The sequence below is a fragment of the Marmota flaviventris genome, chromosome 3, assembly GCF_047511675.1.
Source record: "Marmota flaviventris isolate mMarFla1 chromosome 3, mMarFla1.hap1, whole genome shotgun sequence".
NCBI lineage: Eukaryota > Metazoa > Chordata > Mammalia > Rodentia > Sciuridae > Marmota > Marmota flaviventris.
In genome coordinates, this window is record NC_092500.1 from 5,803,525 (window position 1) to 5,825,977 (window position 22,453).

General features: G+C 49.1%; 1 protein-coding gene across 2 annotated transcripts in view; it reads left to right on the forward strand.

The window, feature by feature from the left end:
* Scube1 (signal peptide, CUB domain and EGF like domain containing 1) overlaps positions 1-22,453 on the forward strand; it is a 125,928-nt gene that overhangs the window by 16,409 nt on the left and 87,066 nt on the right. For both annotated transcript variants that reach the window (XM_027954629.2, XM_027954630.2), the window contains exon 3: positions 4,149-4,277. In XM_027954629.2, the coding sequence (XP_027810430.1) occupies positions 4,149-4,277 (129 nt within the window). The remainder of the gene's footprint in view (positions 1-4,148; positions 4,278-22,453) is intronic.

Consider the following 22,453-nt stretch of genomic DNA (forward strand, 5'->3'; position numbering starts at 1 on the left):
TTTTTACATAAGTCCATTTGTGTTGACAGAGATTTTCCTTAGTTGGTTTCTCTTACATATTAAAGGAAGAGGCTTGCATGTTTTTAAAAAACAAAACTTCAAGACACAAATGGGAAATCTGGGAAGGTTTGATTTGTGAGCAAATGTCCTCCATCCTGGGTGCTGCAGGGGGTTCAACCTGGCTGTCCCAGAAGCTTGTGGGAGCATGTGAGTCCTGGGGACAGGAGAGGAACTGATGAGGCTAAGAGATGCTCAGGTCTGGGGGAATTCTCGGTGCAGATGAAGGGAAGAGACATGAGCAGTGAACCTCCCTGCACTCCAGCCCATTGGTGTCTACTGTGGCCTACCCTACGGGAGTCAAAGAAAGGAAAAGTCTAGAAGTTGTTTCACTGACTGTTCAATGATCATATGCCTTATGGCCATGGTGGTCAAATCATTTATCATCCCAATAATGAAAAGAGTACAGTTAGAAATGACACCCAGACAATAGGCATAAACTCTACCTAAGCCAGGGAAATTGAGGTTCATCATTATTCCTAATCAGGGGAAGAAAGACTCCTATTAGGAGGTCTAGGGATTCTCAGACCTCATCACTATTAAAACGGCTGGCTTACTTGCATTTTATGGGTGTGGTTATAGACTGTGTTTCTTTCTTTGCTTTGGCTCAGCCATATTGGTAGGTTGCCTTTTGTAATTGTGCTGGAATTACCAGACATATTTCTCCACAGTATTACCAGCTTATCTTACTCATCAACTGTCATTTGTTTTTCTTTGTCCTAACATCTTATTGGTTTTGAAGATCATATTGCATGTATATCTTAAGCTTTTTGGATTGTTGATGTCTGAAAGAGTGGGTGAGTGAGGAGCGAATAGAAATTTGGGTAGATTGAAGGGTGAAGGTTGGAATATTAGGTATATGGATGAGTGGGTAGGTGTTAGGATGTGTGTATGTGGTATGTTTGATAGAAGGGTGGGTGTTTGGATCAATGAGTGGGTGGTTAGGCATTTGGATGGATTATTGGATGTGGGGGTGGGTGGATTTTTAGATTTAATAGGATGGGCATCTGGCTGAATATTTGGATGGATGCATGTATGACTGAATATTTGGATATATGAGCAGATGTGTGCCTGGATAAATGTATGGGTGCATAGATAACTGGATGAATGGAGAAGTGGTGAAATTTAGATGATATATTTTAGCATAAATAGATAAATGGAAGAATGGTTGGATGAGTATTTGTATGGATAGGTTATGGGGTAAGTGGATGGATAGTGGGTGGGTGGGTGGCTATATTGCTGACTGGTTGTTTGAGTAGATGTATATGCAACAGGCAGGTATATGTGTATGGATGGATGGACAGATTGATGGAAGGACGAGGAACAAGAGGAAGTATAGATGGGTACATGGGTGTTTGGATGACTGGATAATATTTTCTCAGTATATGGCATAAATATGTGAAGGGTGAAATAAAATGTATAAAGCATTTTGCCAATGACTGGTATGTGATGGACATTCTAACTTATGAGAAAGTACGTAGGCTTTGTAGAATGAAAGGCCTTTGTTCCAATCCTTACCCCACCACTTACTATGTGACCTTGAGCAACTGCCTGACCTCTCTGTACTTTAGTTTGCATAACCATAATGTAGAGTTAAACTACCTATTCCAGAGGGTTGCTGTGAGAATTAGAAAGGCTGGTGGATATTTCCAGAATAGGCCCTGGCTTTCTTCCTTCTGAGGTACAGAGAGAGTGAGAGCTAGAGAGAAAGACAGGGAGTGGACAGGGAGAATTCTTTTACCTAAGTATGAAATAAAAGTCCTTTCCCTTAGTCTGTTTGATCCAACCCATGTCACATATATTCCATGGGACCAACAGCAATTGCTAGTGGCACTTTCTGTTTGGATTAGATTGATCAGACTTGGAGGCCGTGGGTTCTACCTGGCATGGAGCCAGTCTGCAGAGGATGGGAGGGGCCTGAAGGCCAGCCTCTAGAGCTGGACCTGGCCACCTTCCCCTGAGTCACTTGATTAAGAGAGGGAACAGTTCTGGAGCTACTGAGTCTTGAGCAATGAGAGATGATACTCATGGTGGCAGGTAATAGAAAGAACTGACCACTGGGCAACCTGTCACCATGTTAAGGGTATGGAAAAATCACATCTGGTAGCTGATATGAAGATAATGTAGAAGGAAAACAATATTCACTGTGATGGGGACCCCTGAGGCATACGCTCGTTGCATTAAGTTGGGCTGTAATGCCTTTAGAGTGTAAGCAGATCTAGCGAGGGTGGTGCTTAGATTGGTGTGTCTGGGTCTCTGGAGACAGGCTGGGGCTTGGAGACTGGGAAGCAATCAGTATCCCTCTATTTTATGAACTTACGCACCCTTTCCACAAACCTAAAGTCTCACATCCTCCTTTAATGTCACTAAGCCTACTACACATAGAGATTAAAATCAGTTCAAATGAGTTCCGAATCGAGTCTGCTTCCAAGGCTGATTTGATGGCCCCTGCGGGCAGGGAGGTGAAGCCTCCTATCTCGGGGACCTTTGGAGACCTGCTCCGCTTGGTGGGCTGGCTGAGTGGACACCAGGTGAGTGACCTTGAGCCAAGTCTCGCCTCGGCTCTGCGGTCTCTTGCAGACTGCGCTCCTACTGGGAACTGGTCAGCTGGCCTGGTGGGTCCCCCGCGGGTGCTGTCCTCTGCACCAGTCGGCGGCATGGTGGCCGGGGCCTCTGGGCAGCTCCCCAGGCGGTGGAGGAAGCATCCAGGTTGGCCTTCGGGCCCCTCTCTCCCCGCAGGCTGGCCCCACGCCGGACCGAACCCACGGCCTCGAAAACCCCGGTCCTGTGGACTGCGGCCTTCTGCCCAGCTGCCTCTGAGAGGCACTTCCGGTCCTACTGGGTGCCGGCACTTCCGGTTCCGGCTGGCAGCGGCACTTCCGCCCCCAGCCGCCCAGGCTCCAGAGCGGGGCCGCGTGGTTGAAACCCGCTGCACGCTACCGGCCACCCGTAGCGTGGTGTGCCCTGGTGAACTTGGACCAGGGACGGTGGCGCCCACGTCGCTGGGAGAACGACGTGGGGTTTGGCCGCGGGACTTGGGTGTGGAAGCGGCTGTGGAAGGTCAACCAGGCGCCCCTGAGGTGCCCTGGCCTTCTCTCTGGGTCTCAGGGCTGATGGCCTCGGGCGCCTGAGGGGAAACGTTGAAAAAGACTTATGACAGCAAAAAGGGTGACCTTTCCAAAGGCCATTGACCATTGTTTAGGAGACAGAAGCCTTTGTTACAACAAGGAAGCCAGGCACCGAGGCTGAGATGGAAGGAAACCCTGGGGGAGTGTTTTAGTCAGCATTTTCACCCCGCTATGACCACAGACCCAACCAGCACAATCATAGAGAAGGGACAGATTGTTGGGGGGCTCCCACGGTTTCAGAGGTCTCAGCCTCTAGATGGCTGGACTCCCTGGGGCTACAGGTGACATAGAGCATCCAGGCAGAAGAGTGTGGCAGAGGGAAGCATCTCATGGTGACCAGAAAGAGAGCGAGTTGGAGCTCTGCATGCCAAATGTAAATCCATACCCCGTGGCCGGGGCCCCACCCATGCGCGCCTTCAGTTTACCCCAATAGGTGACTAGCTCATTGATTGGATCAAGGCTCTCGGTAACTCAAAGTCATTTCTCGCTGAACCTTCTTACATTGTCTTACCATTACAGGGAGTTAGCGGACTTTTGTTTCGATCCACAGATTGCACTTTTGGGTGATGGGCAAAGCTGATTTTACTGTGGTCTCCCCTGTCTCAAGAGAGCCAGTTTCAGAGATTGTAAACACAATCCTCATGCATTCAGCCTCCTATTCATTGAGAGCCTTTCAAGGGAGCCAGAACCAGGTGCAAATCTTGCGTGCTTCACTGTGCTAGGAATCGGAAGGCACCGCACACGTGCCTGGTGCATGGCCCTGCTCTGAAGACTCGTGGCCGGCCTTGTTGCAGAGCCAGGATCATCATTTGTATAGCCCTTATGTTTCCCATTCCCCAGGAAGTCCTTCAGTGAATACCTGTTGAGTCCTTGCCTAATCACTCAGATCCAGTGGCTTCAGCAGTGGGGGTGAGGGAACCCCCAGCTCTTCCTCTGACACCTCTTACATCCTTCATTTTACAGACATTGACGAGTGTGAGAATGACTACTACAATGGGGGCTGTGTCCACGAGTGCATCAACATTCCAGGAAACTACAGGTGTACCTGCTTTGATGGCTTCATGCTGGCACATGATGGACATAACTGCCTAGGTGAGTAATGTAGCCATGCCATGCTCTCTGGGCATGTCCTGCCTACTTGTTGGCTCCAGCTTACAGAGCTGGGGGCTGTGGGAAAGCTTGCCCTCCTTTGGTTCTTGTGTTGGTTTGCTCAGGCTGCCATGAAATACTGCAGACTGAATGGCTTAAAAAAATAGAAATTTATTTTCCTCACAGTTCTGGGGGCTGGAAGTTCAAGGTCAAGGAATTAGCAGATTTGGTTTCTTGGAAGGGCTCCTCTCCTGGATTTGCAGATGGCCATCTTCTTGCTGTGTCTTCACATGGTCTTCCCCTTGTATATGCATGTGTTGGGTGTTTCTCTTTATCCTGATCTTTTCTTAGGAGGACACTGTATCATATTGGAGTAGGACCCTCACTAACAATTCTATTTTTAAAAAATATTATTTATTTATTTATTTATTTTAGGTATAGATGGACACAACACAATGCCTTTATTTTTTTTTATGTGGTGCTGAGGATTGAACCTGGGTCCCGCCCGTGCTAGGTGAGCGCTCTAGCGCTGAACCACAATCCCACCCCAACAATTCTAGTTTCAATTTACTTACCTCTTTAAAGATCCTGTCACCAAAGATAGTCACATTTGGAGGTTGAATTCCTTCAACAGAATTTCAAAGGGACACGGTTCAGTCCACAATCTTATATTCCTATGGCTCAAATATATTTTCAAGCTAGTTGTATAAAATGTATAAGCATAGTCTTTTTGCTGAATAAAATTGGAAAAATATAGAAGATTAGGGAAAGAACTTGGAAAGCATCTTATCTTCACATGGTCTTCCCCTTGTATATGAATGTGTAGGGTATTGCATCAGTCTTCTCTTGTGTCCAGGTATGCACTACCCGCTGTGATGGTTGGATGATCCTCATGTTTTTGTCGCTTGCTTCTCCTTCTAATGTCATATGCACCTCGGGTATTTTCCTGTGGCCCATGTTGCCACCATCTCCTAGTTGCTCCATGGACTAAGTTGCCAACAACCTAGCTGAGTTTTGTGGGGCCACCATAACAAAACTGGGTGCCATAAACAAGAGAGACTTATTGTTTTACTCTTCTGGAGGTTAGGAGTCTACAAACAATTGGCAGGGTTGGTTCTGTCTGAGGACTGCAAGTGAGGATCTGTTCTAGGCCTTTCTCCTAGCTTGAGGTATTTGTTGGCTTCTCCCTGTGTCTTCACATGTCAAATTTCTCATGTTTCTAAGGAAACCAGTGGTGTTGGATTAGGGCCCACTATAACTATATCATGTTAACCTGATCATCTGCAAGATTGCATTTCAGAAAAGGTTACATTCACAGTACTGGGGTTTAGGACTTCAACGTGTTTTGAGGGGACAGCATTCAACCCATAATAGGTGTTCGCCATCTGTAACAAGAGAAACAGCCTCTCATGGTAGAACATGCATGGCTGTTGGAGCATGCTTGCCTGTCCCCAAGCCTGCTCCTGCCATGGCTGCTGAGTGACTAGGAGCACAGCAGCTAGAGACCAGATTAACGGTCTGGATTTGGCAGGAGCATGACCAGGGATGAGTTATTTACTTGTTGGAGGTCTTGGTTACTGCTCACAGCAGTAATGTCAATACATCTCAGCAGCAGACTGGCCCAAGTGCCCTCGAGCTTGTGGCTGGTACTGTCGTCATGGTCTCTGAGCCTCATCTTCCCATTCTAAAATAGGATCTCTGTGCCACCCACACCGTTAGGCTGTGTGCAAGGATGGAATGACAGTGTGAATGAAGTGACCAGCACTTACTAGGTGCTGTTTTGATAGGCATTATTGTTACTCTGGAGGACTTGGCTACCTTTCTGTTTGCTTCTTTTGTTAGTTCTCACCATCAGAATCCAAAGGTGATTCTCTTTCCTGCCTTCCCATGTGTAGAATCCTTCACATGAGTGGAACTAAGGAACCAAAAAGTCACTTGGATTTTTGATGGCCTTTGGTGCAGCACTTTCTAAAAACTGAGCAAACCTTCCATCCTGCCACCTAGTTTTTGGGCACATAGTATGGACAGTGTGACACCCTGAGCACTTGGGGACTCTGCCTCTTAGTGGCAAGTTAGCCTGAGTTTCCTGCCTGTTTTTGTTTAATTCATGTTGGGTCTCAGATGATGTTATGGGAAACAGATCTGTGAACATGTAATTATACCCAAATCAGTGCCAAAACAGAGGCCTGGACAGCAAGTTCCTGTGAAAAGTTTCTCCTTGATGAAGTGGGAATGGGGAAGGGAGCAGGGTTAAGGGGTGGGGGGCTTCAAAGAGGAGCTAGTTCGAAGTGGGATCTCCTGAGGCTGAGGAGAAGTTGGCTAGGTGGAGGGCCTAGCCTGCATTGAGGGCTGCAGGCAGTTCATCGAGGCTGGGCTCAGAGTATATGGGAGGAGTGCTGGATGGTGGGGCCACAGAGCCAGGCAACTGCATTATGGCACACACAGTTAAGTATTGTCATTTAATCCTCCCAAAATATAAATGCTCCACTGTCCCAGTTGTTTGCGTATCCTGTCAGTAACCAGTTAGTCAATTCAGGCAGAGCTTACAGACCCTGTGGACAGCCCATTAGAAGCAGGCAATATCACTCAGTAGCCAAGAGAATAGACCTTGGGAACTGCCATTTTGGGACTAAATCCTGGCTTTCCAGTTTGAGTAGTGTGACCTTTGCCTGCCTTGTGCCTGTCCATATCTGTAAAAAGGAATGCATAAGCCCTGTCATGTTGGGTTCTTGTGAAGTTTCAGTGTGAGCACAGATGTAGAGCAGAGAGCAGAGTGCCTGATACGAGACCCAGAATGTCGCAGTCTTTCAAATGACACGTGTTGATGTGAGCTGATTTGACACCCTGTGGACCTCACAGGGGCCAGGGCCCTGTCTGCACTCTCTGGATTGTGTCTGACCCACGGGGCTCCCCTGCCGGCCCCAGCACTACGATCTGTGCAACACCACCTGCCCATAAATGCTCTGCTATTCTCCATGTCAGGAGTACCCCAGCTCTCCGGGCCCAACCCTACAGACCCACTGTGGAGTCTGGTGGATCTTTGTTTCAACAGCATTATTTTCCCAGCAGATATTTTTTTTTTCTTATTGGTTGTTCAAAACATTACAGAGCTCTTGACATATCATATTTCATACATTAGATTCAAGTGGGTTATGAACTCCCATTTTTACCCCAAATACAGATTGCAGAATCACATCGGTTACACATCCACATTTTTACATAATGCCATATTAGTGACTGTTGTATTCTGCTACCTTTCCTATCCTCAACTATCCCCCCTCCCCTCCCCTCCCATCTTCTCTCTCTTTCTACCCCATCTACTGTAATTCATTTCTCTCCTTCTTTATTTTCCCATTCCCCTCATAACCTCTTATATGTAATTTTGTATAACAATGAGGGTCTCCTTCCATTTCCATGCAATTTCCCTTTTCTCTCCCTTTCCCTCCCACCTCATGTCTCTGTTTAATGTTAATCTTATCCTCCTGCTCTTCCTCCCTGCTCTGTTCTTAGTTGCTCTCATTATATCAAAGAAGACATTTGGCATTTGTTTTTTAGGGATTGGCTAGCTTCACTTAGCATAATCTGCTCTAGTGCCATCCATTTCCCTGCAAATTCCATGATTTTGTCATTTTTTAGTGCTGCGTAATACTCCATGGTGTATAAATGCCACATTTTTTTTATCCATTCATCTATTGAAGGGCATCTGGGTTGGTTCCACAGTCTAGCTATTGTGAATTGTGCTGCTATGAACATCGATGTGGCAGTATCTCTGTAGTACGCTCTTTTAAGGTCTTCAGGGAATAGTCCGAGAAGGGCAATAGCTGGGTCAAATGGTGGTTCCATTACCAGCTTTCCCAGGAATCTCCATACTGCTTTCCAAATTGGCCGCACCAATTTGCAGTCCCACCAGCAATGTACAAGAGTACCCTTTTCCCCACATCCTCGCCAGCACTTGTTGTTGTTTGACTTCAGAATGGCTGCCAGTCTTACTGGAGTGAGATGGTAGCAGATATTTTTTTTACACTGATTAATTTAAAAGAACTGGGTAAGACTCCCACCTTCCTGCTGCCCCACACTACACCATTACCTTTGAGTGCAGAGTGCAGCTTCATACGGCTCAGATGTACACATGTGGCAACCAAGACAAGCAGCTCCCTGTGGCAGCCCTACCTTCAACTGAGGGAAGACCCTTCCCATAGACTTCTTTTTGTTTTTCTTCTCAAAAAGAAACTCCAGCTAGGAATTAAACCAGAGATACTAAGCTCTAGGGTATATAAAGAACTCAAAAAGCTAAACACCAAAAAAAAAAAAAAAAAAAAAAAAAAACCCAAATAACCCAGTCAATAAATGGGCCAAGGAACTGAACAGACACCTCTCAGAGGATGATATACAGTCAGTCAACAAATATATGAAAATGTTCAACATCTCTAGCAATTAGAGAAATGCAAATCAAAACTACTCTATGATTTCATCTCACTCCAATCAGAATGGCAGCTGTTAAGAATACAAATAACAATAAGTGTTGGCGAGGATGTGGGGAGAAATGTATGAGTATACATTGCTGATGGGACTGAAAATTGGTACAACCAATATGGAAAGCAGTGTGGAGAATCCTTGGAAAGCTGGGAATGGAACCACCATTTGACTTAGCTATCCCACTTCTTGGTCTAAACCTAAAGGACTTAAAAAACAGCATACTACAGGGACACAGCCACATCGATGTTTATAGCAGTGCAATTCACAATAAACTAAACTGTGGAACCAACCTAGATGCCCCTCAGTAGATTAATGAATAAAGAAAATGTAATATATATACACAATGGAATATTACTCAACAATAAAAGAGAATAAAATCCTGGCATTTGCAGCTAAATGGATGGAGTTGGAGAATATAATGCTAAGTGAAGTTAGCCAATCCCCAAAAAACAAATGTCGAGGTTTTCTCTGATATAAAGAGGCTGACTCATAGTGGGGTTGGGAGGGGGAGCATGGGAGGATTAGACGAACTCTAGATAGGGCAAAGGGGAGAGAGGGGAAGGGAAGGGGCATGGGGGTAAAAAAGATGGTGGAATGAGATGGATATTATTACCCTAAGTACATGTATGAAGACACAAATTCTGTGAATATACTTTATATACAACCAGAGATATGAAAAAATTGTGCTGTATATGTGTAGTATGAATTATAATGCATTCTGCTGTCATATATAACAAATTAGAATCAAATTAGTTAATTAATTAATTTTTTTAAAAAAAGAAACTCCAGCTCAGGGAAGTCAGACCTCTGTTCCATCTGGCTCCAGCCCAGACTGAGCATGTGACCTTATGCTAGTCAGGTGACCTTTTAGAGCCTCAGCCCCCTCATCCATGAAATGCTGTGAGAATTAGATACCTGGTACAGCGTCAGGACATGGGAGCCAAAACAGACACTGCCCACGGTCAGCCTGGCCCGGAGTTGGAAGATTCAGGGTCACACTCTGGCATCACCACTCATATATCACAGCCTGTGTGTCCCGCTCCTCGACCTTCCTAACCTTTGTACCCCAGCTATGAAACAGGTCAGCGGTGCCAGCCGCAGAGGAGTCTGAAGGAGACGTAGAGAGCTCGGCACACAGATGTAAAGCTCTGTTCCAGTGCTGGCTGTTGTCACCGTATCATGGCAGAGGTTTCAGGCTGGCAGCCATAGCCCTCATCTGACCCACAAGCATGTCTGGTTTATCCACACAGTGGTGGTGTTTGTTATTATAATTATTGAATGACTTGTCAACACTTAAAAATTAAGAGATATCACATAAAAATTGTTATTTCCAGCATCACTCCTGCTTAGCCACAGTCACGCAGCCTGACATTTGTGGGACTTGGGGCAGGAGTATAAATGGAGGCCCATACCCACATGGATATATGTCTTATAGTAATGACAAAGCTCCAGACAGAATATCCCCTGTCTCTTCTGTCTGGACAAACATTACTTCCTAATAACTTGCAAGGCTAGACTTGAATTCAGAATTCTAGATCTCCATGAACTTTCATGCCAGAAAGAAGTAGTGTAGACAGTGCCTGCTCCTCTCCCTGCTCCCCGACTCCTGGCTCTATTCCACACCACAGTGAGCCTGAGGATACCCTAATGTGAATGTTGGAGCTGTGGCCATTCACTCCCAAAGCAGCTGCCCTTTTGCTGTGGCATAAACCTTAGTGTCATCTGTCTCTCTCAGAGCTGAATGCATGAGGCCATTTTGGCCAGGGAATTTTAGGGTCCTCAAATACCCAGGATTGGTCTGGAGCAGTGTGTATGTTCCAGGTGTCCATGAATCCCACCCCCTCCCCCTGGACTCCTTACTGCATAGGGAGGGCTGCAGCTAGAGTTGGTGCAGAGCAGGGACCTCAGAGTATGAGATCCAGGATAGGGGCACCTCTTGCCCACGTATCAGTGTGGTGATGGCAGCAACTGAAATGGGCTCACTGCCCGACCCTTGGAGGGGATGTGTGCTCTCCTGATTGCCACAATCCCCGCCACTCCCCATTGCTCGATACTCTGCTTCAGTCACTTGACTACCTGCCTGGAATTGTGTTTGTGCCACCTGACAAAGCTCAGAGCCAACCCCAGGGCTGCTAGCTGGTGATGAGAGGCTGGCTGCATTGTAGGAGGTCCTCTGAGGTTGACTCAGCCCACAGCCCATCACGCATTGGGAGAGTGGGTCCGTCTGTTTTGACTCCAGAAGTCTGGGTCAAGTTTGGTCCAGTTGTAACATTCCTCTCTGAACCACCACTGGATTCCTCAGGGCAAATCCTTGTCACCTTAGAAATCCATGGCAAGGGTCGAAATGGTCGCTGGTTAGGAGAGGAGGCTGGGGGCTGGGGCTCTTGCCTGAGTTCTCACAGTGGAACCTTTTCTTTCCCTTTCTTTTGAGGAAACGAGGCTCTTTTCTTGTGGAGATGGCTTGCCCATGGCCGTGTCCTGGAAGGTGGCCAGCTCTGTCCTCTGGGGAGCACAACCCTCTCTCTATTTGACATCTTTATTGAGGAATTTCTCAAATATAACAGAAAATGACACCAGAGGGAATTGGAACCATGATGAGATCTTGCTCAACCCCAAATGACTGCTTTTAGCTGTGTAATTACTTGAAATAGCAGTGGTTCTGTTTGAAAAATATTATTCCACACTCGACGCACTTGGACAGCAGAGCAGTACATAGGCTAATAGAATAAGATTTTTTTCATCTTAAATTAAAACCAGCAGTGGATAATTTTTTCCCGTCTCCACAAAGCAAGGCTCCTTTTTCTCAAAAGCCATTAGTTCACTTAGCCAGATGTTTTCTTCAACCTTAGTCTTTACCTTGACTTACTGAAAAATATGTTTCTCAAGTTGCTCACAGTTTGAGTTTTGGACATTCAGCATTTTTTACCCCTGATGAAGAGAAGTCATCTGTACTAGGCTCAGCAGAACTGATGGATTAACCAGATCGCTCTGTAAACTCCCCAGAGCACTAGTGTGTGCCCCGCCTCACACTCAGCTAAGTTCCACAGGGTGGGATGAGGGGTGTTGTCAGGTTCCTGTGCTGCCGGAGCCACCTCACGTGGTGCTCATATTCTTTCACTAAGGCGGAGGCCCTTAGTGTCCTCTTTTTACACATGAGGAAACTGAGGCTTAGGGAGGGCAAGCGATCTACTCAAGGTCAAAATAGCTAGTAAGAAGTAGAGCTGCGACCAGCATGCAGGCCTGTGATTTTGCCACTTCAGGACCATAAGCCTGTAAGCCTGTGCCCACTGCCCAGCCCTGACCCATAGTGCCCAAGACAGTGCCAGCTGGCTGTGCTCAGGGAAGGCTCCCTGTCATATGATGTTAGACTGCCATCAGTCCTGAGTCCTGAGGGCATTCAGAAATCCATTAGGCTAGTGCTAGAGCACTAGAGGGAAAGAGGGTACCCCTCACTCCAGAGAGTTCATGCCAAGAGTACCCCCTCCCCCAAAGTCTTCTGTCTCCCTGGGCCAAGGAAAGAGCTTGCTGCTTTGTTTAGACAACTTGGATGACCCTTGGGACATTGTCTCACCCTGTCTGACTGTGTAGAGCCCTTTTCTCCCAGGGCCTCCTACAGGACTCCCATTGCTTCCAGGGTAGTGCCGGGTCCACTGCCTGACTCCCAAGGCCTCTCAGGCCAGGGCCCCCGCCTGCCTGCCTCTTCCCCTCTCCTCACACCCTGCCCTTCTTTCCCAGGGAGCCTTCTGCACAACTCTCTGGTGACAGGCTGCCCTATTACCCTGTCTCATCATGGATCTGACGAGACCTTGCTTGTCAGCACCCAACTCTCACCTCCCATTGCTCGGAGGCCTTCTGTGGCCTCTCCGTGCTGTACACTTCCATTGTGGCCCTGTGCTGTGATCCTTCTTCCCTGAAAGCAGGATTTGTCTTGTTTACTCTCCGCCTGCCTCCCAGAACCTAGTGCAGTATCAGGCAGACCATGGGCGTTTAACTAAATATTTGTAGAATAAATGAATAAAAGAATTTGCAAAAGTAGCTTGCTACCTGGGACAAGTTCCCACTCAGCTGACCTCCATGCTGGGCACAGGACAGATAAAGATGGGTGGATGGAACACCTTGCTCAAGGCTCCAGGTTGGCGAGGAAGAGAGAAACATTATTCCTAACTGTAATGGAAGGTAGAAGCGCTGTGTTAGCAACACTAACACCTTTCACCTGGCATTCATTCGTTTCCTCAAAACACTGTTTTGAACACCTGCTGTGTGCCAGGCAGTTTTTAGTGCTGAAGATACATATAATGTTGAAGAAAACCAACACTGTCCCCGTGGTTGGGAACTCGTGGAGAGAGGAAAGAGAGACTCCCCACGTAGGGTGCAACCCAGGAAAGGCATCTCGGTCAGGTCAGATTCACTGAAAAGGTAGTAAAACAAAATAGTGTGAGAGAAGGTGCTGGGGGAGGGTAGCAGCTTTGGAGGATTCCATTGAAAACCGCCACACACTGAGCGGCACAAGATGCGTCTTACTCTGCTAGTGGATTCTGTGGGTCAAGAATTCAGACAGGGAACAGCAGGGATGGCTAGTCTCTGCTCCACGGTGTCTGGGGCCTCAGCAGGAAGACATGAAGCCAGGGCTGACCTGATGGCCAGGAGCTGGAATCATCTGGAAGCTTCCTGCTTCATGTCTAGTGGTTGATGTTGGCTGCTGGCCATGACATTTAAGGGACCCTTTCTGTAGGTCTTTCCACATGGGCTGGTGTGAGTTACCTTACAGCATGGTGGCTGGGTCCCCACAGAACAAGATCAAGTGTGTGGAACTTTTACAGTCTGGCCTCAGAAGTCACTTTCCCCAGACTCTTCTGTGAAGGTGGTTACAGAGGTCCATCAGGTGTGAGTGAGAGAAGGAACAGAGACCTGAGTGAGAAGGAAGAAGTGCCATTCAAAGATCTAGGGAAGATCCTCTATCTGGGGAAAAGGGGAACAAGTGTGTGGGCCTGAAACGGGAACAAGCTAGGTGAGTTTGGGACAGGTCAGTGTGAGGGAGTGTCAGATGAGGAGAGGAAGGGAGTTGAGTGGAGGAGGCAGCAGGGCCAGGCTCTGCGAGGTCTCACACGTGTTAGACAGGGGTTGGGGCTTTATTCTGTTAACTGGGAAGGCACCAGATGTCTTCACCAGAGAGTGACATTCTGATTGACAGTTTAATAAAAATCCCCTTCTTGCCTGCCCAGTAGAGATTGTGTTTGGTGGAATAAGAGGCAGAATGGCTTCAGCAATGAGACCACTATAGTGGTCTGGGTCAGATGAAGTCAGTGGCTCAGTGCAGGGTGACAGTGGCAGAGGTGATGGTTGATCTCAGAGCAGACTTTGGAAAGAGTCGGCAGGAATTCCTAATGGGTTAGATGTAGGAGGCAAGGGAGAATGAGAGCGAGGCCAACCGCTGGGCTTTTCCTGTGGTTTCTGTGCGACTGTGCTGGTGTGGCTAAGATGAGGAAGACAAGAGATGGGCAGATATTAGAGTGAGGACTCAAGAGTCGGACTAAATTCTGTTTGCCATGGAAAACAGCCACCCAATGGAAATAGCACCCAAGTTCAGACATCTGCAGTAGTAGTCAGACCTGGAGGACCATGAGAGCCATCAACTTCTAGATGGCTTTGAAAGCCGGGATCTTGACATTAATTTGTTTTATCAAGTCCCACCCTGCCCTGTGCCAGGCCCTGAGTAGGAGCTTACGACCTGAAGATAGAGGACACTCCCCACCTGCTGGCTTTGAACCCTGAGTCCATCACTTGTTGTATGACCTTGGGCAAGTAACTTAGCTTCTCTGGGCCTCTGTATCCTCTTCTGCAAGGTGGGGCCAGTGGCCATACTAATTTGCCAGTGAGGAGACAAAGGCCAAATGACTTAAGCTTCATAAACACATACCACAGTGCCTGGTGCATGATGGGCTCCACACTTGTATCATCTAATCATCCTTTATTTCTGCTCACGGCAGTTTTAAAGAAAGTGGATGAGTTTTTGAGCTGGTGAAGATGCAGGGGGTGAGCATTGGCCCAGGCTGCATGCAAAGCCCCTGGCAGGGACCTGCATCTCAAGCCCCATGCTCCTGTTAGATGAACTGCTGCTTCCAGACCTCCCGGTCAGAGAGCCTCCCCCTCCTCTCAGTTCTTGCATTCTTGGTCCATTGGCATGGGGGTCACATGACATCAGGGATTCTAGTTCCCTTTGTGGCCTGGGTCATATCACCTCATTCTGAATCTTATTTTGGATCTCTGCAAGGTGGGGATGTCCCTATCTGTTGGCATCAGTGAGGAGACAGGTGTGCAGGTGACATGCGTGGCTGCTAAGTGAGGAGGTGCAAGAGGGCACTCAGGAGGCTGCAGCAGGCCTGGAGCCCAGCTGCACCTGGGAGGAAGTCACCCAGGACACCCAGACACTCTGCAGGGGCAGAGGGTTGAGGTCCCCTTGCTGAGCTGGGCTGCTGGCTGGCATGATGAAAGGGCTCGCACCGACTCCCTCCTGAAGGACAGCTGGAGACAGCGCTGCTCCCTGGAGCCTGGTGGAGGCTGGAGCTGCTGCAGTTTATTTGTCTTTATACTTGAACAGCTCCAGTGAGTTTCCTGCTAGGAAAAGGAATGCTGACCGTCTAGTGTAAAACTAAACAGCTCCGGACAGTCCTGTGCTGGCTCCATAAACACCAGTGTTTTCTAAGGTAAACCGAGGAGGTTTCTTCCCATTCTCTTTATTTACACCCACCCTACTCCCACCTTTTCTCTGTTCTTGGCCCGCATTCAGGTGGATCTAAACACACTTGGCTGAAGGGATTTGCTGTCAAAGTACAAGTCAGACTCAGGGCCCCTTCTCCTCTTGGCTTTTTACAACTGTTAATTTGATGGAAATTCCTTGGCCTGAGAAAAAGAAACACCATGGACAATGCTGTGTGTCTTATAAATGAACTTTCTGCTTTCCCCAAGTCGCTGCAGAAATCGGGGCTTCTGGAGCTCGTGTAGGAGATGGGCCAATTTAGAACCAGGCTTGTTTTGAGGGGTAGTGGCTTTCCATAGCCTGTGCCCAGGGCCAGCTCAGAACTGGGGGGCCAGGGGCATTGAGTGCCTCTTCCAGAGCAGCCCAGCAGGCACTAGGCTGAAGGAACACTGGCTGAAAGTCAGCTTCCTCGGGCCATTGACTTTCTGGAGGACCCTTGGAAACTCCCTGCTCGTGCCTTGGTTTCCACATCATTTGTGACGTGGGAATGGAATTCAACCAGTGGTTTTCAGATTTTGTAGGGTTTTGTTTATGGCACAGAACTCCTTTTCTTCAAGCAGAATTGTGTGGTGGTCACATTTTCAGCTGAAGCAGGAGTCACAAGTGGCTGCTTACCCTGGAGCCACCCCCCAATCCCTGCAAGGCCCCTGGAGCCCTGCAGTACAGTCTGGAACCCCCTGGCTGTGCTGCTTCTCCCCCCACACACACACCAGCATCTTGTGACCTGGTAGCTTGGTGTCCATATGATTTGGACTCAAGACACAGTGGCCAGTCTCTTTTCTGTGTCCTCTTCCTGCTCATTTCCTAGGTCTAACCTCCAGCTTGCAGAACAACTTCTCTTTCCCTAACCCTCCCATCCTTTCTGCTCTCAAGTGCCCTGGCACCTGATGTTCCTGTCACTGGAATCACCCTTCTCCAGCCTCTCAATTGCTGATCCATCTGGTTGACCCCACTTTCCCTCAGGTCTTGGCTTCTGGAGACCCTGAGCTCACCCCTTCCCTGGGCTTCCCTCTAGCTCAGTGCTGTGCATCTTGGAGCAGGGCTCCCCTACTTCCTTGGGAACTCCTGGAGGACTGAGCTCCAGACAGACTTGGCTTCTTGTCCTGTGGCCTGTGTAGGCTTGTTGGTGTGATAGAGGGATGGTAGGTGGTCAGGTAAGGGGCAGAATATTTGACCCTGACCATCAGGAGGAGCACGACTTGACAGTGGGGGCTGCACAGATGGCACTCAGGCAGAGTGTCGCACACACCCAGCTGGGGAGACCTGCTGACCCCCAGGCTGTGCCTGACCTTATAGTCCCTGCCCTAGATGGGGGGAAAACATGGACTTTGGAATCAGACTCCCTGGGCTCCCTTTCTAGCTGGTAGTTTGGGGCCAGTTCTCTGCTCTCATTTTTCCTGCTTAGAAAGGAGGTGTGATGATGGCCTCAGAACCACAGCAAGGATGGCACACCACAGGCGCGAGGGGCATTGGCCTCCTCCTCCTTCCCTCTCCGTCCCCACCCCCATGTGCATCACTCTTGAGGTGGAGTGTTTGCCAGTGGTCAGAGCGTCCTCCTTCCTCTGAGCCAAAATCTGTTGTCACTGTGCCCCATGGCAGCCCCACCTTTGCAGAGGTCTGGATTTGGTGGCTTAGGGAAGAAGACCTGCTCTGTCCCAGGGCAGAGAATATAAGTCCATAAACAGCTAAGAAAAACACCCTGCTGTGGACAGAGGGCGGCCCGGCAAGCAGACACTTGCCTTCGCCTGTCCCCATTTGCAGTCCCTGTGCCAAGGGCTGGGTCAAACTCTGAGGAATAAACAAGAAGTAAGTGTCTTATGAAGATTCTTTTAAAATATCCTGCCACCAAAACGTCCCACACTAGACATATCCCAGACCAGACACCACATCATGGACCTAAAATGGAGCATTAGCAAGATGAGGGTGTCCCTGAGTCTCTAGTCCAACACCTCTCTGACAGCACTTCTGCTTGTCTTGGAGCAGCTAAGCCCTAGGCAGTACTCAGGGTCACCTGAATGGGTTACCCAGCTTCACCTAGCTGTATCTTGGCACATGCCGGTGTGACCCTCCTACCCCAGCACAGCCAGACAGGCCTTCACTATTTCTAGTGGCCATTAACCAGCCTGGTACCCAAGCTCCCCTCCCTGTCACCCACCTCATCCCAACCACATGCAGCTATAAATAGATAGCTGGCAGAGACACCTTATGCCCGCTGGTGCTCCTCATTTGTGAAAAGTGGGCTGCTATGGCACCTTCCTGGCTGTTTGGTCTGGGGTCTCTTATAACCTCCCAAATGCTGCTTTAATGACCAGGACAGGATCCCACAGGCCAGGTTGCTACCACCAGTGGCTCATCTTCTGGCCCCTGCCAGCCACTCCAGCCCTACTTTCCTCCTTATGCTCCTAGAAAACTAAGTAGCAAGCAACCAGTGGGTGTCGAGTAAGAGCCACCACTACTGGGACCATCTGGTTGGGACACAAAAATGCCTTGGAGAAATTACTTGTAACAAGTTCTCTCTTCTCCCCACCCCCAGGGTTCTGCCTGTACAGATCCCCATGCCTACAGAACCCTCTCTTCCTCACCAGCCCAGGCACTTCACCACCCACTCATGGTACCTCCTCTCTGGCCCCCATTTTGTTCCCCACACCTTCTCCGCCCTGCACTGGGACCCACTGAAGTCAGACCGAGCTGTGAGTGTCTGCTTACTTACCCATCTTCCACACATGGGATAATTAAGCCACACCACTCAGAAATCAAGAGAAAAGACAGAAAATAATTCTACATTATCTGGCCGCCTTTACAGATCAACAGCTCTCACATCCCGGTGTTCATGTCCAGTATTGGGGGGTGTAGACATGACTTTATATAGTTATAATCATGGCACTGATGTTTGTATGCTGCTTCCCCCAGTATTCCATCTGGATTATTTTGCTGTTAATACATAATTGTGTGGCCAAGATGAGGGAATGTAATCAAAGCCCAGAATGTGGGGAGCCAGGGGCCACTGGGCTCCCAGTAAGCGCTGATGCCTCTGTGACCATCTGGCTGGGACAGCAACAATGCCCTGGAGAAACAGCTAGTAACAGGGCAGACTCCTGGGGAGCAAAGCCCCCTGCACACCCATGTCGCCAGGTCAGTGGTTCTGAGATTAGTTAGAGGTGATTCTTGCCCCAGGGAGCTCCGGGCCATGTGGAGAGGCTCCCAGTGCTGCGTCCTGTTTGTAATTAATACCGGGTGTGCACTCTGAGGGATGGGCGGGCGGGGAGAGCAACTGGCCCTTCCTAGAATGAGTGAAAAGTCCTCGGGTGGGAGGGGAGACCAGGGAGGGGAGGACATTTTAGGAGGTGGGAACAGCAAGTACAAAACTTGAATGTACCAGCTCGGCCAGGTAGGAGCAGGGCCTCAGGGGTAGGAGGTGGTGTGTAAAAAAGGTATAACGAAATGCAAAGGCATTTCTGTCATAGGAGTCAGGCATGCCAAGTTCTGTCTGGTCAAAGACCTGGAGGCTTCAGCCTGCAGGCATAGGAAAGGCAGACCTCATGGCTGCACGTTAGGCACTCCACACCCAAGCCGGGCTCCTAGCCCCTCCTGCCACACGGCTGTGGCCCTTCTGCTCCAGCCTCTCCACAGAGACCTTACATCTTTTTTTTTTTTTAAAGATTGATGTGATTTTTTTAAATACCTTTATTTTATTTATTTTTAATATGGTTCTGAGAATCTAACTCAGCGCCTCACACATGCTAGGCAAGTGCTCTACTGCTGAGCCACAGCCCCAGCCCTCTGAGACCTTACATCTTGCCGCCAAACATGCCTTTCCCCATGCTGGTCCTTGCTGCCCTAGCGAGAGGCTCCCTGCTTCTCGGTGGGGTCTGCCTCCCCTGTACCCGAGCAGCCTTCCAGCACGCAGAGCTCTCGCCCACACAGGATTAACCAGTAATGGTCCCTAGCGCCCTCACCACCTCTCTGCACAGGATGTGGGCAGGAAGCTGAGTGGCCCAGATGGCATGTGCCCATGGTCTGGGTGTGCAGCTTTCACCTGCATAGAAATCTCTCAAGTGGGACCATGTGCCAATGGAGGGCACCATCAGGGAGAAAGAGCATCTAACTGCTGGGGAAAGGCCTGCAGCTTAACACTCAACCGCTTTATAAGGTGGAAGAAAGTGCCAAGTTCCAGTGGGACAAATGGATGCCTAAAGATTCAGAATTCCAGAAAGTTCACCTGGCTGCTCAGGCAGGACAGACCGGCCAAAAGACCCTTGTCAACCTGTGTCACCAAGAGGTCGTGTGGAGCTCCCGGCACGTTCTTGGTGTAGGGAGCTTCTCTTTTGAGGGGTAAGGCCACCAGCCATCCATCTGTCACCTGCAGGCCTCCTAGGAGGCAGGCCATGCTCACACCATGTTGGACTTCCTCGACAAGGCTTGGGCAGGTAGATGAACATAGCTTCTCTCTCATACCTTCACAGCTCCAGACACACCTGTGGCCTCAGTCCCCTAACCCACTTGCCCAGGAGCCACCTGCAGCCAGGACACTCACTCACTGTCTGTGCTTGATCCATCTGGTTCCTTAGCTGGATTCAGGGGATGTAGTCCCTCGTGGGCAGCCCCTTTGCAGCCCACCCTGTAGAATGTGACACCAAAGGCCAAGTAGCTGATCCCTATGCGACAGGCCTTGAGCCAGGGTCCCTAGATGGCTCCCCAGGCCTGTAACTATATCATTTAGTTACTTGGTCCACAGACATGTCAGGTGCCCCATGCACTGTCCCACACCCTGAGACGCAGCAGTGCTCAAGGCAGCTCCTGTTTTCAACGCTGTTATCTGGGGAGAGATGGGGAGGAACAATCCCAGAGGAAATGCCAGATGCTGGAGGTGCTCTGAAGGAAGCAGGATAGGGCTACCTGGTGTAGTGGCTTGGCGGATGCTTTAGGTTGATGTCAGGGGAGTGTCTCTGGGGAAGTGACTTGCAAGCTGAGGTCTGGAGTGGGAGTCAGTTATGTCGAAGCGAGGGGAGAACACTCTAGGCAGAGAGAAAGTGTAGAGGCCTTGGATGGAGACAGGACAGGTATGGTTAAGGGAGCGTAGAGAGATGGGGCTAGAGTTAGCGAGCAAGGGTAAGATGGTAGGGACACAGCCAGAGTGTTCTGGAGGCCTTAGTGACCACGGAAGGGAGTGTGTGTTCATGGGGCCTTGTGGGGCTTTTAGGCAGGGAGTAGCACAGCTGGGTGGCACTTTGTGAGGTCACTGTATGGAAAAGGACGACTGGGTTGGCAGGAACAATGTAGAAGTAGGGAGTCAATATAGAGGCCAAGGCAGTGACCTAGGCCTGGGAGAGAAAACTAGCTGGCCAGCCCAGCCTGTGGCGGTGAAGAGGTGGTTGTCCTTGGGGTTTGTAGCTAGAGTTGCTGGGGCATAGATATGGGATGGGAAAGCAGTATGGAGACTAACTGCCAGGTGCTGCGGCCTAAGAGACTGTGGCAGGTGTACAGCCACTTGCTGAGATGGGGAGGCTGAGGACAGAACCCAGCTTCATTCCATCCTGCCATTTTATGGGAGGTAGTGATAGGATCTCAGCTGGGGCCCTGGCAGGTTTGTAGTGTCTTTTGGGCACCCAAACACAGGTAGCCCATTGGCTATTGTCTGAGTTTGGAGGTCAGTGGAGTGGAGATTTGGGTATCAAAGTGGCAGGGGAAAACGTAGGACAGGGTGAACTCGCCCAGGAGTGGAGCCCAGGCCTTGCTGCCCTGGCCCAGCCCTGCCCTGAGCTAAATGCTGGCCCAGGCCGTTTTAAAGGAGACAGTGTCCACACCATGGGAGGAAGTGTTCCATTTGCATATCTGATAAGGATTTAGCTTCTGGGTTATATAAAGAACTCTTCCAACTCAAGACAACCTAATTTAAAAATGGGCAAAGGATTTGAACAGACATTTCTCTAAAGGAGATACAAGAGGCCAATAAGCCTATGGCAAGATGCTTCCCATCATTAGCATTTAGGGAAATGTAAGTGAAAGCCATGTGGGAGATGAATTCACACCCACGAGGATGACTATACAGCCAAACACACGGGGGTGACAAGGATGTGGAGAATGGGATGCTTCATCTTTGCTGGTAGGGATAGACAGTGGTGTGGCCCTGTGGAAAACAGTTCCTCAGAAAGTCAGACACAGAGCTGCCATGTGTTCTAGTGGTGCCATTCAGAGGTGCATGTCCGAGAGAATTAAAGGCATGGCCAAACAGAACTTGCACACGAATGCTCGCAGCATTATTCATCATAGCCTGAAAGTCACCACAACCCTAAAGTCCATCTGCTAGTGGAGGATAAAGGTAGCATGGCACATACAGATGATGGAATGCCAGTCAGCCATGAAGAAGAGTGGGCTCTGGCACATGCCACAATGTGTGAAGTTGGAAAATATGCCATCTGAAAGAAGCCAGGGACAAGAAGACAAGAGTCATGTAATTCTCTTTATGAAATGTCCGAAATAGGAAAATCTGCAGAGATAAAATGTAGATGAGTGGTTGCCAGGGGCTTAGGATTAATTGCAAATGGGCACAGGATGGCTTTTTGGAGTAATGGGAACATTCTAGAATCAGTAGTGGTGGTTACACAGCATAGTGAATGTGCTAAACACCACTCTGGTACACATTCAAGGTGGCGAGTTTTATGTTAAGTGAATTTTATCTCAACAATATAAAACAATTGAAGAAATACGAGCAGTAGTGTGTGTACTACACATGAGCAAGCCTCCAGCAGACCACAGCCAGCTGTGCCCAGTTCTGGGCCAGCTTTAAGCCTCAGGAGACTGGGGCTAGTCTGAAAAGGCAGCAGGGGTGAGAGCCCAGAGCTATGAGAGACAGGCAGCTTTAGGAGCCAGGGGTCTCACCTGTAGAACAGAAGGCTGAGGTGGGCTGCACACTGCTATCTGAGGTGGCTCGCTGTTGTGCTTCCAC